Raw genomic sequence first — 20,059 nt, 5'->3', positions numbered from 1 at the left:
CATTTCAAATGTTAACCAAAAGTTAAAAAAGGTCATTTTGGTTCATCAATTTTACAGGATCAATGAAATACCAGATACATAAAACTTTTTGCTATAGGTCAGCCTGCCCAGCAAATAAAGGAATACCCTAAAGGAAGAAATTTTGGCAGAAATTTAATTTGGCGAATGGTGGGAAAAGTTTTTTCTGGGAAAATTTAATTTGGTGGATGGCTCTAATAATTAAACTTAGTTGGTGAAAGTTATTTAGGCCAAACAAACTCTATTAAATAAGCAAAAAAAACTGAAAATACCAAAATTTCTTCCTTTAAGGTTAATAAGTGATTAAATTTTGGAAAAATAAAATGAGAATATTCTTACCTGAGGATGATAGAGAAAGGCAGGCATTGTTTGTCTCTGATACCTGTAAGGAAACAGAAAGATGAAATTCAAATCCTGCAAGTTGGAACAAATTCTTGTGCGGAACAACCATTACAAATTTCTAACGCTATCTGCCTGCTGACTTTATATGCTAGGATTGCTATGTCTGAGATGTATGTCATCCGTCTGAAGTACAGATTCTTTAAGTGGTGTCACATTCGCAGGAAAACAAACAAAACCATTAACTTGCTGTCAATAAACCGTCAAAACAAATTCAAAAATTTTAAAGTGTTCCTTGAACAAAATCTCAACAAGTTTGAATTTATATGTTGTCTAGCACTTTGAGTTTTCACGGAGCCAGAGGCGGGCGGGGCACTTTATGCTGTTGGCAGTTGCTTAACGAGGTGGTTAATTCCAAAAATATTTATTTCATTATCAGAGTGAATGACCTGATGATCAAAATGTATTGCCTTTACAATAGTATCGCTGATCGAAGGAAGGACGAAAGATATGCAAACCCAAAACTTACATAGTATAAGAGGTATGGTTTTTTTCTCCATTCCTCCTCATGGTTTCCTTGATGCATTCTTTATCTCTGATCGCTCGGTGATTCTTCGCAAGGGACATAGTTCAAACATTTCATTCCTCTTATTAGTTTTTTTTTTCAATTTTTATGTGTTTTGATTTTAATTCTGTTCAGGGAAATTTCGAATTGAAAATATTTTACTGAAATAATTGTTCAATGCATATTTTTTGAACAAAATATCAAAAAGAAATGTTCTCTCTTAAAAACTCAGAACCATTTTCACTCAAAAATATAGCGTTCAAAGTAAGTATACAATGTGCAATTTGAAGGTTAGATTACAGGTTACAAGACAAAACCAACTTAATTTATAGTTCTACGGACCCGACCGACCCTGTTTTTTATCCAAAATTGAAAAAATAATAGTATTGAATTTGCAATGCTGGAGGATTGACTTCAGTTTTTTGCAGATATTCGTAACTGAACAAGTTGAAAAAGTGTAAATTCTTCCTAAAACGTTAATGAATTTAAAATATCCTGGAATGGAAATGGCACAAAAGTTGCTCATCTATAAAGTGGAAAAAGTCTACTTTATTTTCATCATAATGACCGACTGACCCATTTTTTTTTAGAGGTCTTCCCGTAGAACAATAAATTAAATTTGTCTCGCCTAATCAAAGAATAACCTTAGAAACCAGGGTAGAAATATAAGCTAGATATACAAAATTTGTTTATTTATGTAGCAGCATTAAAAAAAAGTTGTAATACAACACTAAAATAACCTTGATTGTGCAGAGAATCAAATTACCCATGTTGTTTTGGCAAACTTCTACTTGAAAAAAAAACCTGGAAATTATGTTTACTCTAATAGCAGCGACAGAGTCCTGTATTAACCAAACCGATAATCATGTGAGAACGTACCAAGAAAAACAAAAACAACTACTTGACGCAAAATGACAAACACAGTTCCTGTACTCTACATGTTTACATTTTTGCATTTCAGAGATTTAGACATAATACAAATACAAGTCAAGTCTGTAAGAATATTCAAAAATAAATTCTGACCAGGAAGTAAGTGTCACAGGGATAGTGATTAAAATTTTCATAGCCACAGTCTAGACAAGCCTGAATTTCCTGAAGATATCTTAAAGCCAAAAATTGCCATACACTGGTTTATCATACATAGTATTAAAGGCAAAATCATTAAATTTATTGAAAAAGTATTGAATGGTTCAAATTAAAAAAAAAGTTGATATATAATTATCAAATCTATTGTTATGGTTATTTTTGCCATTTAAAACGATTATTATCAAAAACTCACAAACAATTTGTATCAAAGAATGGACAAGATCATCAGAAACAGTATAAGAACAATATCAAAACATTTTTCATAAAAAAGAAGAAAATTACAATAATTAAGCAGCAACATCAACATTCTGTTGCAGAATCAACAGTATATAATAACCACATATTACGAGGCATGCTGATATATAAAACCAAGCAATTGGTATACTTTCTCTTTCTGTTATTATTTGACCCTTGACCTTCATATTCATTTAGTGACGATTTTACAGTTAATTATAGTATGGAAATCACAACAATCATTTTTTCAGACAAAACTAGGAAGAAATTGTATTTTGCGAAGAGTATATTGTAGTAAATTTTGCAGTGTTATTGTCTATTGTGTGGGAATACTGAAAAAGGAATTTTTTCATAAGTAAATAAACTACATGCAATTTTGGGAGAGATACCGCTAAGACGTTCTCCTAAATTTTTCGCATTTGCAAGAATAATTATAGCCTGTTTATCAAACACTGTATTTTTCAAAGTATTCAGTTGGCCATTGAGTTTAAAGTCTCGAGCAAGAAAAAAGTGAAACCTTTAGATTTGTACCACAGTGCTTTCTGGATATCCCGACTGTAAATTATTTTTTTAAATTGTGATATTGTTTACTTATGGTTTACTTTCTGCTTTATCACTTTTTGATAAATAACGAGATTGCTCACGGGAATTTTTTGACCCGCATTCTGCGCGATCATGTTTAATCGCCCGCGCGTGTACGCTCTGTGAATTCTGTCTGCTGTATATGGGTACTGTATAGAAGAAAAAGCTCCTCTCTTCAGTCTTTTGAGAATTTAAGGAGATTGGAGAGTGTCCTAACCCCACAGACGGAAATTCTAATTTTAAAGGCACTAGCAGGGTTTACAACCCGTTTGCTGCAGTCCCAATAAAGACTAAAGATCCTGAAAATATCGATGAGTGATCGGCTCCCGTATGTTGGAAATGATCTAAGATCATTTTTCTAAGAAGTTAATACCTTGACAGGGTAAATAAAATTATACAGGTCATGGCAAATAAAATTATGTTATATTTAATCATTGTTATTTTCCCCGATTAACATCTTGAGTGACAGAGTGGATAGGGCGCTGAGCTGTCGTGCATGTTATCGTCAATTTTGAGAGTTCAAATCATATACGGTGCGTTGAAGTTTGTGTTATTTTGTCAACATTGACCAACCTTTTTCTGGTTTTATGAGCTGTTATTGTGTATTGATATTTTTGAAAATTGCCGTTATATTTTTAAGAAACAAAAATTTTATAAGACGTGTCACCTCAGTGCAGTTTGACTCAAAGTACAGTATTTCAAAATGGATCAGGTTGGTTAGCGGGTGGAGAGTCAAGAGTCAACACTCATGACTTTCCTTTCTCTTGAAAATCCAGTATTCCAAAACTTTTAACTAAAAAAATGCATAAAAATCAACTTTTGTCTTTTTTTATTATCTTACAAACACTTTTTTCGAAACCACAAGTGAAAAGAAAAGCATCTAAAAATGATTGACAGGTTTAAGAAATGATTGACAGGTGCGGGTTTGCTCGCGCGGGTTAGAGATTCCCGTGAGCAATCTCGTTATTTATCAGCATGTGCTTTATCTTATGATACATTGTGTGTTTTTATGGTCACTGTATCTAAAATGTTTGCACCTAATTTTAGGCTCGTTATTTTAGAAAATTGGGTAGAAACTTATAGTTCTTTTTAAAAATCACCTTCCTCTATTCAGCCACTACTTTAAGGGAACTAATTTTTGCAGTCAAAAAAAAAATTGGAAAAATTGCATTTCATTGAAATTAATTTTTGCCGTTTTGACCTATTTTGGACCTATTATTCTTTCATTTTCCTAGGGATGGCTAAATTTGTATTTTGCAGGTTATTTCTGCGGTTTTGCCAAAAAAAAATATGAAAAAAGTGAAAATTAGTTGCCTTAAGGTGATTAGTGAATTCTCTTCCTCCCATGACAAATGTGTTTTCTAATTGTGACTAAAGAACAAATTCATTTTAGACAAAACTCCCAACCATTCTGAAGGTTGTTGTATAAGAAGAAAGAAAAAGGAAGGATAAGCGTTGATTTTTATAGAAATTTCAAGGAAAGGAAATTAAATTTTATTTATGAGTGTCAACTTGCTTGTGTGGAAAATCATAAAAATCCATGAATCTGAAACATTTTCCTAGCAAATCTACAAAAACAGAAATTTTAGAAAAAAACAAAAAATTACCTCCAATTGCAAAGTTCTGAAATTTCTGAGCTTGGTACAGGTAGATCACTCTGATACGGAATGTAACTGAAAAAGTTGCAACATTTGGCGAATTTAAGTTTCGCGAAATTTCACATATAGAACTTTCGTAAACTCATATAAAATTTACCTTTTTTGGTAACGAAAAACTCATTAATCACACAAAAATTTAGCAAACAGTGCAAGACTGAGTAGGAAAGTTCATTTTTTGAAGAAAAAAAAACTTTTGCGTTTTTCAGGTTTAATTTCTTACCTGGCAGAAACTTTCGCGAAAAAGGATAAAAATTGCGAAAAATGCGAAAGTTTCTGCCTGTGAAAGTTTCTGCCTGCGAAAGTAATCAACCTATCATAAGGCTAAAAAGCACATCAAAACATCAGTCACATGTATGAATGAACTATCCCAGATAACTGCCAGTTATTTTTGAGTGTCTTGTGTTTTCATTTTCCTTTTCTTTAGCTAAATTGAAAGTAGATTTGCTGAGTCATGATTTTCCATAAATTACATGTACGCATAAAAAATTATCAAAATTTGCACTAAGCTTTGGTTAGTGATATACATCGAATTCAAACCAATCAGACTGAAACTGCATTGTGGGGAAAAATCTCCTTGTAGGTTAGCTACCTGTACCAAGTGTTAAACCAGCAGCAAAAATATTATGAACTAGACCATGAACAAACTTTAACACTTATTAGTCAAAAATTGGACTTGCAGTCATATTTTGCTAAATGCATCTTTGCACAAAAAAATCAGAACAAAACTCAAAATGGAATCTTGAAAAAATGTGAAAAAACTGGTTTTTCTGGCATTTTTAGCGGGGAAATTTTTTTTTAGAAAAATTAGAATCCTGCCACACTTTATACAAGGAAGTCAACCACAAAGTTATTCCATAAAATGTAAAATACAATTTTTACTGACAATCTTTAAAAATCCATAGGAAAATTTTGGCAAACGTCATTGTCAAACAAAATTGCCAAATCACTTCTCAACAAGATTATTGATACCATCTTTCACACAGAAAAGTCTACGTTATTGAGAAAAAATTTGGCAAAAAAGATTTGCTGTTAAAAACCACTAAATTCTAAATTTCTTCATTGGGACTAAATAAACCTTTTCGTAATTGCAATATATATCATGTTGAATAATTGAAAACTCCTATGCAGGCCTACTCATTTAAACAATAACACATTGATGCATAATAAGTATATTCGTCTCTACTGGTTTTGTCTTTTCCATCGTTTTGATGCTGGAGTCAGCTTGAATTTCAATATTATTCAACATGACATTGTTGCACATTGGCTGATGAAATATGCTTAAAATGTTGATTAATCTTTTGAAAGTACCTTCAGATATGTTCTTAAAAAGCCTTAAAAATAATTTTACTTCAATTGGCACTAACTTTGCCAAAGACATGCATCACCCTTGCAAAATTTTAAGAATTTCTTCCCCTCCAAAATCCCGTCCCATTATTAAGAGATTGGAGAATTGAAATTTTTTTACAGCATTTAGCAGCTCTAGGCCAAAGTGGCAAAGTTTCACTTTTTAGGATTGAGATTCCACAAGCACATTGGCGGTGTTATGTTGTCAGTCTTAAGTCTTGTATACAGTAGTAAACTAAGAAATATTAGATTGAAAATCAAGAATACAAGTTTGACAAAAAAGATTAATTCAAAACAATTAAAATCTCATTTCTGTTATTATACAAAGCAGGTTTTTAATTCTTAGAATTTTACAGTATTTTCAAACGTTTACCATTAATACATATGTTGATTTTTCTTCATTTTCAGGTACTCAGCAAGATTTACTGTTTATATTCCACATCCCAACGCTTGAAGAGAAGAATGAGACATTGAGAAATTTCTTCGTTTTTTAAATGTTCAGGATAAAGAAGGAGGAGTAGAAATAGAAACGAAATGAAAACTCTGCACCCCAGGAAATCACACACAGCAGAACATCTAAAAACATGTAAATAATATAAACCCTTTCTTATACAAATTTACAAGCTTGAATAACACCAGAAAATTCGAATTCCAAGCAGTAGTGTCAAACGATTTTGATCGCTCTGCTACCACATTCATTCATCAAACAAGAGCTACATGTAAACAACATAAAATAAACGTGTTTTTTGCACAAGAAACATGTAAACACAGCACGCGACTATGGCTACCATTTTGAACCATACTAACAACGATGAAACTCGTCCAATGAGAGCGCGAGAAAAGACATGTTCGTTACGTAATCAATTTACAAGATTTTTATAGGAATTATAATCTTATAAAAGTTATAAAAATTATTGTGGTCTTGTAAATTTCAAAGTTAAATAATTTTGCGAACGTTTTAGCTTTTTCAATTTTTTTTTTTTAGTTTATCTGATCCGATTTGCAAATCACCAAAGACCTTTTGCATTTCCTTGATTTTTCACTTGCCATTCACGAAATTCTAAAATTTAAATTTTCTTATAAAAAATGTGTTAAAACTGTGAAATAGGTTAAGCAAGATAGTAATTTTGAATGTAAAACATCTTTTTATCAATTGTTTATAAAGCTTTAAAATTTTCTAAATGTCATGTCATGTATTCATATTACATTTAATATTTTTGAACAAGATTTTCTTTATAAATAAAATACTAGCACTGATTTTGCAATTTCATACAGTAAAATAAAAAGTAAAAACACCATTGAAAAACCATATAGATACAGTTATGAAAAGCTTTTCATGCTGAGGAATGGCTTGAAATCCATACAAAAGACAGTAAAAAATAAATCCCTTTAGTTTTTGAATTTTTTTTCTGATTATCTGAATCTGTTGATGCATACCCGGGTGGTCAATGCGTGACACGGTTAAAAACTTCCCGATTTTTCAAACTTTTTATTGTTTGTACAAAACGTTTTTTTTTTTTATTTGAACGTCTTATTTTTTTGTGTAAATTACTTAATACAATTTATTTAGTTATTTAGTTCCAACCCAAAGTTTTTCTTATTGACGTTTTTGATATAGATTAATTTGAATTTATTCACAAATTACCTTTGATATCAAAAATTCTTCCAAATTTTATTAAATTTGCTTTGACATTCAGGTGAGAAAAAAAATCACAAGATGATTTTCCTAATAAATCAATACAAAAGATTTCGTAAAAATTAGTTTTTAATTTAATTTTGACGGCTGAATGGCCGTTTAAATTGCAGTCTAAATTTTGATAAATTATTTTAGAATTTAAAGACGTAAGTAGTACAGACGTTTAAGTAGTAGTTTAAGGGACAAAAATCGGGAAATTTCATGACTTAAATTTTATAGTAAATTGTAAAGTAAATTGATCAAAAGCTGATTTTTTATAAAAACACTAGGTTAAATTTTAACTTTCCGACCTGACAGAAACTTTTACAAAATTAAGAACATTTTAAGGGTTTGCAGACTCCGAAACACCCACTTTCTTAGGAAATCGCACAAAAATACTCAAAAAATGGTGAAAATAAGAACATTTTAAGAACATCTGAGGGCTGTAAAATTTTTTAATGTTTTTTTTAAAACGTGTAGGTGAAAATTACGAAATTTTCTGCCCCCAAAACGTTCTTTATTTCATTTCATACTGTAGTTTTCTAAAAAAAATTCAACTTTTAACTTAATGATTTTCTTTCCAGAATATTCGTTCTTTTTAAAGGACAAACTATATAAAGAACATAAGGCTTCGATGGCCAAAATATGAAAAACAATTTAAGGCTTCAAGGAGTTAAAAACACTCATTTGTTTTAAAGGAAATTGCACAAGATACTCCAAAATGGTAAAATTAAGAACATTTCAGGCTCAAAACTAACTAACTAACTTAAAAAAGATAAGAAGATCCGAATGCTTTAATAATTTTTGATCTTATAAAAAAACCTGTCAAACAGCATGTCCAGAAAAAAAGCAAAATAGGTTTTATTTTAAAGAATCCTATTTTTCTTCCTACAACTACTACTTGGACTATAATTTGAGGCTTTTATTGTTTTTTGCAATTCTGCTTTCAATCAATTGGCAATTGCAATTGCAAATTTACAACCAACTGGCCATCTTCAACTAATTTTTTCATCTTTGACGAATTGGAAATCTATTTTTTCTTTATCGTACCTATAAATTACTATACTTTATATAAAAGTTTAATTTTTTTTTAATGATTATTAATTTCTTGTACCAGTTTCATTTTGGGATGTAACTTTAGTCGACAATTTAAATCTTATAAAAATGAAAAATAAAAATAATTCTACATCCTTTAAATTTTTTCATTAAAACAATTTTGCGAGAACCACGGGGCTTATAAGATTCAATTTTAAATTGCAATAAGTATTCAACGAGAAATTAAGATATATGTAAGGCATTAGACCCTATTATTTAAATTTGTAACATAGGCCTAGTTTATGAGGCCGCTTTTATGCCGCGTCTAATTTAAAAAAAACTTAAAAAATTTAATTAAATTGCATATAACCAGGATTTTTAAATAAGTTCGAGCTTAACAATTAAACCTGGCAAATATTGTCGAACTTGAGGCAAAAAAATAAATAAGAACGGCGTTGATTTATATGGCTGCTCTATTGCCGAATCTAATTTATTTTCATGTTTTCTTATACAAAAAGGATATATTTTCTTTTGTTTTAAAAATGGCTTCCCCTGGGGTTTCTTCAATCGTCTCATCTTTATTTGAATGTTGACTCTGATTCTTCCCAAATAAAGTTGAACTTAATAAACGAAAAAGTTGAGTTTATAAGGCCGAATTTAATAAATGTTGAACTTTTGTCGAACTTAAAAAAATAAATTAGACACGGCGTAAAAGCGGCCTTATAAACAAGGTCATCAGGAGAAAACATTTTGGACTTGAAATGCCAGAAAAAAAGAAATGAAAATCTAATAAATTCCAAATCTATACGTTTCGCTTTAAACTTCTATGAAAATCGCTTTAATTTCAAGCCACGCGCTGAACCAAGAAAGGGCAATTAGTGTCGTGCTCAAATTTCTTTCAATTTTTGTCTAATTTGAAGTGAAGGTTCGATTTCTTCTCAAGAAGCCACCTGTCTATTGAAAAAGCTGGTTCTTTTTTTCTGCATGTTTCTTATATATTGGGCTTTTCCAGAAAAAAAATTACCCCCACTGTTGAGGATATTGATATCCACTCTTAAAAATATGCTCAACCCTCTGCATATCCTCTCTTATAAAGATGCTCACCCTTGAATCTCGTATTTTTTTACTTGAAAAGACACTTTACCCCCTGGATATCCGCTCCCCTCGTAGATATTAAACCCCCTAGATATCCAGTTTTGAAAAAAAATCGTTAACCCCCTGGATATCCGATATCCTCAACAGGGGGGCACGGACTATTTCTGGAAAATCCCATTTCATGATTTCGAAAAACAAATTTTTCGACAACCTGAAGATTTATCAAAGACCATGAAACATTTTTCCCTTCTAAAATAAATACTCGTCAAATCGCATATTTGGGTCAGTTACAATCCGTGCCATAATATTTTTGCACTTTTGGCTAATTTACCATTTTTCGAAAATTGAAGTTCGAGCGAGAATGTCAATTTTAGGCCCTCAACTTGATTTCATCGATTATTTCGATCTGGGAGGGATTTATTGGTTTCTAGGCTATATTTCAAGCCATACTGGACCATTTTTAAACTTTTGGATCCTCAGATCCTAAGGTCCTAAGTCTTAAGTCTAGCGTTAAAACTCAGAGTTAAAACTCTACCCTTCGAACCTACTTTAGAGCACTTACAAATCGATTGTGGTTTCAAAACACCCCGGTGAATTTCCCTTTTGTGCCAAGTATTTTGTCCCTGATTGTAGTCAAATTCATGCAAAAATTTACATCCAAAAAATTGTTCACTTAACTTATCACGAGTCGTTTTCGGTATTAATATAACTTCATTTGGATTGAATATTGCAACCGTATATTACAATTTTTAGGCATTCAAACATTCAATGAAAAAAGTTTTGGTAGATTTTTACCATGACTACAGTCTAAGGGAATTCAAGATTTGCGACTGACGTTTCCTCAAAATTTCATAAATAAATTTCATTGCAATTTTGTCACTTTTTCGGTATTGTCTACCCCAGACTAGATCCCCCAGAAAATTTGAACTACCCCTCTTTTTGGGTATACAATATACCTTATCGGCGAAAAAATGTCGGGGGAAAGTGACGAAAATTTTGAGGGGGTGACGAACTTTTTCCCCGACGAAATATTTTCCCGAAATTTTATCACCCGACCAAAACTTGTACCCGATTTTTTTATCCCCGACCAACACATTTACAAAAAATTTTATACCGCAACCAAAATTTAAATCTAATTTTTTTACACCTTTATTTACCGAAATTAGTACTTTTAACGTCGAATTACGTGATCCATTTTTGAGCTAGTGAAGGAAACCATTTCTTTTGGACAATTTAGTCGGGTGAAAGTGACTAAATTGTAAATTTGGTTGGGGAAAAGTGATGAATTTGAAATTTTGGTCGGGGAAAAGTGACGAAAATGCCTCTAGGTGACGAAATTTTTCCCCGACGAAAAAAAAACCCGACTAAATAAAACTCCGACATTTTTTTCCCCTTTTAGTGGCTTCTGTGTCTTGGGTTTTGCTTCAAATACTTTCAAATTGCGTACTATTTGACAAACAATTTCACGTAGATTTTAAAAATGCAAGGAAAAAGGAAATATTACTAACTTAACTACAGTTACAATCATAGTCAGCTATATTGGGGCTTAGGGCTATATCAGGCATTAGGTTCTTCGCTTACGTAGTAATCACTTTTGCCTATAAAATCTTACAATCAAATTAAATCCAAATTTTCTAGCCACCCATTAATTCCCCGGAAAAATTCCGTACTTAAATCTAAGGCTACATTGAAAAGATTTTACAGGCGGTTGCAATTGCAATATAAAATCTTTCCGCAACACAATAAATATAGTGCAGGAGAAATTGCAAGTGCCTGCAACAAAATCAGCTGATCATAACTGTTGCAAGCACTATCAATGTTCCCTGCAATTTGTTTGTCATCGAACGTTTTTTTTTGTATGTAATTGCTAACTTTCTTTAGAGTGGCAGGTGGAAGCTATGCAACAGTAACCGCCTGAAAATAAAATATCAGTTATAGCTTTTAAGTTCGATTCGTTAAATCTGACATGAAGCCTTTATTATTTTTGTTTTATCACTGGGTTGTTAAAAAAAGTTAAAAAATGCACTAAATTCCCAATTTTGTCTAACTACTACTACGCCCTTTAACTGCACACAATGCTACGAAACGGCCTGGCCGACACAGAATTAAACTCCATTCATCAAGTTCTTATATACTTTTTTAAAGAACAATTTTTGGGAAAAAAGGCTGAAGACCAATGAATAAATTCAGAACAATCTAGACTCAGATTTCAAACTTTCAGAGAAAATGCCCTTTATACCCTCAAGCAGGGAAATTAGGTGTAAAGTCTGAAAATGTCGAAAAAATGCAAACAGCCAAGCCTAAGTCACAATTAGTTTAAGCCAAGACTTTATCAAACCTATCAAATTCGCTACATTGTCCAGCTGAATCTAATCTTCCCGTTTGGTTATTGGGACATCCCGTAAAAACAAAATATCGAGAATGCAGATTAACAAGATTGGAGTACCTCTAAGACCTCTTGTCCCAATTGAATAGCCTATTAAAGTACTCTTTAGAATAAAAAACAAAAATATTTTGCCATTCGAGTGGCGAGTAACCACGAAAAACCCGTTGTAGCAAAACCCTCTTTTAAGCACATGTGATTTTGAGTGATCAAATAAAATAAACAAATAAAATGCCCCGTATGCGTGTGAATGTAATGTGACATTTCGAATGATTTTTTAAACGCTAGAGAAGTGAATCTCCTACAAAGGATTTGACGCTTCTTTGTTCCCCACCTAAGATGTGCAGCTTGCATGAATTTTAGCCAAATACTAGATCCGTAAAATGTACAAGTAGAAAACAAAGGAGGGCTCTATTTAACCCTTCATATCCGAAATGAGGCACATTCCTTAAGGCATCACTTTATCTTGCATGGGGAAATATAGAAAGTTCAATTTTAGCCTATACTTCATTGAATGCAATATCCCATATGGTTTCCATTTCTAGCTTCAGTTGAATGCAACTTCCTTCACCAAAGTGTATTAACGATCTAAACAACCAGTACTACTTAAGAGCAGTAGCGTCGACAAAGATTCGGCCAAATTTGGGAGGCAATTTCAGGAAATGCCATCCCTGCCACCACGCTACTGCTTAAGAGATACCTTATCGGGACAAACTTCGTTGGGGAAAATTTTCGCCGGGGAAAAATATTCTTCACTTGCTGGTAGTTGGTAAACGCATTAAGGCCGGGGAAAGTTTTCGTCGGGGAAAAATATTCGTCACTTGGCCGAAATTTCGTCACTTTTCCCCGACGAAGTTTTCCCCGATAAGGTAATCCATCTTGGTCATCTCTACTAATCTTTGCCGTAGTAATAAGATTAAACACTATAACAGCAATAAGATTTAAGAGCCCAATACACATCAAAGATACTGGCCAGGTTTTCTTCGGACTATCAGTACTTACTATTTTGATTTGTCCACCATTTTTTTTCTTCCCTGGCTTTTCATTCTTCTTAACCAATTGGATCATTTGGACAATCATACTTATCAAGAACGAAAATCCTTGCGATTAGCTATATGTATACCCAGTTTAACCAATGATAATTCAATACAATGTGCTTGCTTGACTTTTTCTTCTTCCCTGAGTTTTTGCAAAGAAAATTCTGCAAATAACTTATTCACAGCAGCTTCAGAGATTTAAATTCACCACCACAAGGAAAAAGTATCCAATTTTAAACGAGAACCAATTATTACAAAATCAATTTTAATGAAAGCTTAAATAGTTAAATTCTAAAATTTTCTTTCATAACTTAGGCCTCTTTTCCTCACCCTTTTCTAGGAACTCTGTCCAGGATATTTTGTTATTCTTTTACTCTTGTGACTGTCGTTAATTTTGATTACTCATTCATTTTCAGGGGTTATTCTAAACATTTAGAGTCTCGACAACAATTTGGGATAAACTAATAGAAACCTGTTGAGTTATTTTTCCTCTCATTTATTGACAAACACACTAGTTTCAACTGAATGGGCCAAAAATCCTAATTAGTACGGATGATTGTCATTCTTTTTGGTCTAGTGACACTGTCTAACATTTTTATAGAAAATTTATAATTTTTGTTCTAGGATCGGACAAAAAAAGAGAAAGCAGACATTCTATAAAATCCCTCTACTCCTGCTAGTCCAGATTTTTGTGTCTCTATTTTGTGTTTCTTTGGTTTGCCTTTTAAGGATAATAATTCATTGGTAACTTTTAAAGGTTTTATTTTTACACAAGTGTTCCCGTTTCAAATCAGACACATATTTCATATTACTGCCTATTGTTATATTACGCTTATATAAGCAAAAAATGTTGTTTTTTCCTCTTTCTGACCAATCTTGCTCCACATCCGCGTCAATCCAATGTGAAAAAGTCTGTAAATCAAAATTGATGAGTAAGCAAACGATATCACTCTTATTTCATGGCCCCCTCAATATTTTGCAAAGTAATTTTTTTTTACTTTAAAAAATCTTATATATACCGTTTAGAGGGGTGAAATAAGGGTAAAAAGTCGAAAATTTTCTTCGTCGCCGAAACATGGTGGACGACAAATTTTTTTGGCCCCCTCAAGTCGATTCGCACGCCGGGGGCCATGTATTTAAAAACAAAACCTCTATGCTCTAACAAATTATGCATTGATTGTCGCTAGACAGGAAAATTCTCAAACCATTAATATCACCTTGCCATGTCACCATTCTTAACTTAAAAAAACCTTTTTTATTTAATTTCCTTGGGATTAGAATAAGCATCTTTTAATAGAACAAGGAATTTCCATCGTAATAATTAAAAAGCAGTGAGATAAATTCTTTTATAGGTTCTTTATTGTATACTTTTTTCTTTTTTTTTTCCCGACACACTGTAGATTCAGATTTGTTTAATCTTTGAGAAGCCGTCGCAATTGTCACAATAGGACATCACGAACAACACACTGGCCTCTTTTGGTGGGATTACCAAATGACTCACTATCTGACTTGAGATCTGAAATTTTTTTTAATGAATATAGCACACATCTGATAACCCAGGCAAGTATGGTTTTTTGTGACAACAAACCCAGGCTTCTTCGGGTAATGTTGGGTTCAAATATGTGTATTAAAGGACGCCGTTTAACGTATCCCATACCATTTACTTACGTAACATTTTTACGAAAGAAAAGAACAACTTTTTCTCCTTTCAGCACCCCACATGAACACAAATTTAGAAAAAATTATTTCGTTAATTCTGCTTTGTAAGCATAAGAGGCACGCCTAATGAAAAATGATATCTTTCGTTAATTTATCCAGGGCCTCTAAGGAACTTTCTCGAAACTCGCCGTACATTCAAAAAGAGATTAGAGATTATAATGTTATGTAACATTGGAAGGAAATCGATTGATCTCAGCCTAAAACAAATTTGGAATCATAATAAAATTCTTAACACAGTCAAAATTCCATTTCCCCAAAAAAATATTTGGACTTAGTCTGGATTAAGTCTAAGTCTGGACTTTTCTCCCATTTGAAAAAAGGCTCACACACGAGTTAAACATTGTATGGTTTTTACGAAAACCGGCAGATAAACTCTTTGACCTGTGAGGCTTTCATTAGTTTGACCTTAAGTTACATTATCCATTCAATAACCAAATTGACGAGAAAATATTTACTTAACATCATCACTGTAATAACACCTAAGGCTAGCTTTACATTGGCTGAAAAAAATCCCCAGTAGTTAAAACAAACCTGGACCTAAATTTTCTGCAAAATAAGGATCAACTCTGAAAATAAGAAGAGATAAATTGGAGGCTCTAAAAGTACCAAATAATTAAGAACATACAACCAGACCTCGAAAAAAATTTACTGATTTTGACCCCACCCTAATTGAGCTGAAAAAATTCTTTGAAAGAATTTCAAACGCCATACAACGAATTCCATGTGAAGCCCATTAAAAAGACATTATATCTCAAGCCATACAAAAATCACAATGGTATTTAATAGTATGTCATTACTACCAAAGCGATGACAACTTTAACATGAATATTAATGACATTTTATTGGCGGGAATATTACTATAAATAATCAACAAAAGCCATTAACCCATTTTCTATGGCACAAATTAATTTCAACAGGAAACGAGCAATGACAATAAATTGACAAATGCAATTCATAGGCACTATGAACAATATATAAAAAGTGTTATAAAACAATAGAATAATGAATTGGAAAGCTCTACCACAGTGGTAAAAGTTAGATGCTCCGCATTCCTTTTTTGGTGTTTTCCTTTCTTTCCACATCCTTCTATAGAAGGGGCTGTATAGGCCACCCAATGTCCTACTCGTCAAGAAAGGGCTGATGTCAAGGAATTCTTTTTCTAATGTTTTCAATAGTTTTTTGAGAACATTTGATTTGCGAAAAAGCATAATTATATTACTAGGCCTACTATATTCCTTACATATAGTGAGAGAAAACTGCAACAAAAATTTCCTTGCGGAAAATTGGATTTGCAACGAATCCAACATCTTTCCAATTAAGTCATTTGAAACTCCACCTATTTAATGAGTTACAGGTAATTCTATACCAAGTATTTATCGTTCAAAAACCGTTAATAGCTTAATGGCTATTACAGTTTTGGCACCATTTATAATTTGTTTTTAAATGTGGTTATTCTTAGTTGCTGGTTTTTTAATTGTTTAATTGTTTCTTTACAAGCCTACTGACAATGTATGAGCGAATGAATGAATGAAAGAACAAATGAAAGAACGAACGAACGAACGAACGAACGAACGAACGAACGAACGAACGAACGAACGAACGAACGAACGAACGAACGAACGAACGAACGAACGAACGAACGACGAACGAACGAACGAACGAACGAACGAACGAACGAACGAACGAACGAACGAACGAACGAACGAACGAACGAAAACGAACGAACGAACGAACGAACGAACGAACGAACGAACGAACGAACGAACGAACGAACGAACGAACGAACGAACGAACGAACGAACGAACGAACGAACGAACGAACGAACGAACGAACGAACGAACGAACGAACGAACGAACGAACGAACGAACGAACGAACGAACGAACGAACGATTGCCTTTTTTTTAAAGATCGTGTAACCTTTGCAAAAATTCACTGCCAGCTGGCAAATTCATTTTGCTAAGTTAAACTAGAAGCTATGGATGACTGTATTAAAATGTATATATATTTGAAAAATCATTGATTTCCATGGAGACAAAAATAACCTTTCTGATATCTTATAAAACCAAAGAAATGAAAAGCTACTTTTCTTGAAGCTAATTTATTTTTTGTGGATAAGTGAACAAACACAATGAAATCCCAGAGAAACGCAAAAATGACCGGATGTCTATCACCAAAATACAAACTTTTTGCAAAAGGATTTAGCTTATTCGCGAAAATAAAAAAAAGTCAATGGAAGGGAATAAAGTAACATTTTAATGAATCTGTAATCTGAAAAATGTCAAGATGGTTGATACTGGTTGTTAACTATATAAGAACATAAGGCTTCGATAATCAAAATATTAAGCACATGCTAAGAACATTTGAATACTTTGAGGACCATGGAAGAACAGGCTTAAAAGTCAAAAAGTTAAGAACATCTGAAGGCTTCAGAAATTTTAGATGTTCTTATAAAAAACGTGCTTTATTACTAGACTTTTAAAGACTTGAAAGAAAAAAAATTATCATTCCAACAAGGTACTGAAAATTCCTTTTTATGTTTTACATCAAAACCGACCATAATTATTTTCGCCTTATTTTCAAGACTTGCGTTGATATAACTCCTTTGCAATCATGGCAACTCTTGCATTGTAATTTTGTTTGTTTTTTCCTGAATGGTCAGAATAACGTCATTCACAGGGTATTAAGCCGGAAGAAATTTGAGGCGAATTTTCCTTGATATAATTTTTCCTGATAAAATTATTTCCCATCGAACTCTCATAAAATTGTTCTTGGGAAAATTTTATTAAGATAATATAATTATATATTTTACATTTTTTTTCTTAATAAGAACCGAAAAAAATTTGTAGGAGACTCGGTTGTTTTTATTTTTTTGGCACTCTCAGTCTCAAATTGTTGATATCATGTTCTTATTTTGAGGGCAAAATTTAGATAATTTAGGCTTTATACCCTGTTTATTCTATTTTAACCCTTAACTTCCTTGAAATTCAGCCATTGCTGGCTCAGGGTTGTTCTTAAATTGTTATCATCTTTCAGCATTTTTGAGCCTCATTGCTTTTATAAAATTGTTCTAATAAAGAAAAGGTTGTATTAAATTTTTTTAGAACAATCAAGGTTGCATTTTCAAAATAAATCATTTTAAGGAAAATCACATGATACAAGATTTTTTCTGACTTTTAAGCGCTTACTTTTGTAAGTGGTTGTTTGTGGAAAAGGAATTCTAAATATATATTATCCTTTTAACCTTTATAAGCGCTTGAATTTTCTTATTCTGGGTGGTAACATGATAGAATACCCGGGAGCGATAAAGAAAACCAATCGGAAATGAGATGACGTAATATTTACTGGTTACCAATAGCAAACAAGTCGAAAGTAAACAAAAATCTTGTGAAAATTTCGGTTCTGATATTTGGTCATTTCGAAAACAGGCAAATATGTGGCCATTTCTTAAGTATTCGATAAGAGAGTACCCCCTCATTTGCAAAACAACTTCAGATACTTAAGCGGATTAAAAACCATTTCTTTAATAAATTGAACTAAGCTTTCGGACACAGGAATGAGCGTCCGCAAAGCTTGTAAATCATTATCCGGCATTTGTGACGAATTTACGAATTTTTACTATACTTTGCCAAAATAAACTTTTTTTCTTTTTCGGTATCCATATTTCGTGTAAATTTGGAACAAAGCATTTAATTTGGACCATACATGCCTAATACTTTAATGGAATTATTTTTGCGGGTATTAAATTTCGCGGATGACATCTGCGAAAATAAGTTTCAATGGAAATTTGAAAAGGTTTTATCCGCGAATTTTTGTTGGATTTAATTCCAAAATTCCACTTTAACATGTTTACCGCCATCAATGCGCATTTCACAACCAACATGTATAGTTTGGCAGAAAAATAGCAGAAATAGCACAAAATCGGGAAAATATCTCACAATAGAGTCATCTGCGAAATTAAGTCCCCGCAAAATCTTAAAATTTCGCGAAATTTAATCCCCGCGAAAATTAATCCCATTAAAGTACCCTATAATAGATGTAGTGATATCCCCCTCATTAGGTACGAGAAATCATATTGCCTTATCACCAACAAACAAATAATTGTTATACTTTGAAACCAACAAGAAATCGCAAACTAACGGTAATGCTCGTGTAGAGAATGCATTCCCTAACAGGGACGTATTGTCTCTATTTATAGCAAACCTAATACCAAAGAAAGAAAGTTTTCCCGATAACATTTCAAGCTGTTTATTAAATTGCATTGTTTTTTGGATTTTCTTGGCAATAGTTAAATATCCTGAAATATCACGTACAGATAGACTTCCGGAGCTTATCACGTCTATTATTGAACAATATGTTCTTTGCAAGTTTGGCTTGTTCAAGAAAATCTTTCAGAGAAATTAATAATCAAGGCATTTTAGTTTTCTAGCAGTTTTCCAATGATATGACTGTCGTTTAAGAACCTTCAAAGGTTTGGGAAATTCAACTTGCGTTATAACAAATCCTGAAATTTTACAGTATTCATGATATGCACCATTGCAATGTCTTCTAACATTATTACGGACCCAACAGCTGATTGATACACTACAGAAAAACAACTTTTAAGTATGAATACAGTACGTGCCTGAGGAACCGAATATCCCCCATTGTATTCAAATACGTGATAAGAATCAGCATTCCTGTGTCATACTGTCACAGTATGATAAAATACATTGTAGATTTTGCAATGTAGAGTAAAACAACTGGAGAAAAAAAAATGAAGCATGCTATATTTGAATTTGGATTTTTGGAATCTGGAAAGAACAGCGCAATGAGATATCAACCCTGATTGAACAAGGTAAGATTAGGAATTTCGAATGCTGGGCGTTTCCTCAATGTAGAAATGTAGGCGAAGAATATTTAAGAGAAATTGGACTTGATTAATAATTAATTTAACTAAGAATTCCAATTGGGACACCACGTTAAGATCCCAATTTTTTCCCAAGGGGGTTGTAGTCTGTACACAAAACCGATATCTACGGCTGATTTCAAAATTCTTTGCCGTAGAGGAACTACGAGGAACTACGCTACGATAATCGTGAGATACACCCTGGTACAGAGTAAGTGAGTTATGATGAAGTGACAACAGACCTTCGAACTACTCTCGGGTACCTAATAGCCGGGGGGGCCCGCTAATTAATTTTTCGAAAATTTTCCACCCAGGACATTCTTATTCCAATCCCCCCCCCCCCGCTTATTGATTTTTGGGAAATTTTTTTTTGAAAGTTCCCTCTTTTGCCCTAATTCTGCT

General features: G+C 32.6%; 1 protein-coding gene and 1 long non-coding RNA gene across 15 annotated transcripts in view; one reads left to right on the top strand and one right to left on the bottom strand.

Annotated features, from left to right (window-relative positions):
* The window catches only part of LOC136798630 (uncharacterized), a 28,872-nt gene extending 22,003 nt beyond the window's left edge, over positions 1-6,869 (top strand). For 3 of the 6 annotated variants that reach the window (XR_010845411.1, XR_010845413.1, XR_010845410.1), the window contains exons 7-8: positions 797-898; positions 6,235-6,869. This is a non-coding gene — a long non-coding RNA (uncharacterized lncRNA). Of the gene's footprint in view, positions 1-796; positions 2,388-6,234 lie in introns of all 6 variants that reach the window. The other 3 variants (XR_010845415.1, XR_010845414.1, XR_010845412.1) reach the window with 2 other exon arrangements.
* Positions 1-20,059, bottom strand: part of LOC136798627 (uncharacterized) — a 91,250-nt gene that overhangs the window by 33,814 nt on the left and 37,377 nt on the right. For 7 of the 9 annotated variants that reach the window (XM_067055262.1, XM_067055265.1, XM_067055266.1 and 4 more), the window contains one exon: positions 358-400. In XM_067055262.1, coding sequence (XP_066911363.1) covers positions 358-400 — 43 coding nt within the window. Of the gene's footprint in view, positions 1-357; positions 401-886; positions 975-20,059 lie in introns of those variants that run through there. The other 2 variants (XM_067055267.1, XM_067055268.1) reach the window with 1 other exon arrangement.

Source organism: Clytia hemisphaerica, unplaced genomic scaffold (assembly GCF_902728285.1).
Source record: "Clytia hemisphaerica strain Z4C2 unplaced genomic scaffold, Clytia hemisphaerica genome assembly, whole genome shotgun sequence".
Lineage (NCBI taxonomy): Eukaryota > Metazoa > Cnidaria > Hydrozoa > Leptothecata > Clytiidae > Clytia > Clytia hemisphaerica.
This window is presented reverse-complemented; position numbering and strand designations above follow the sequence as displayed.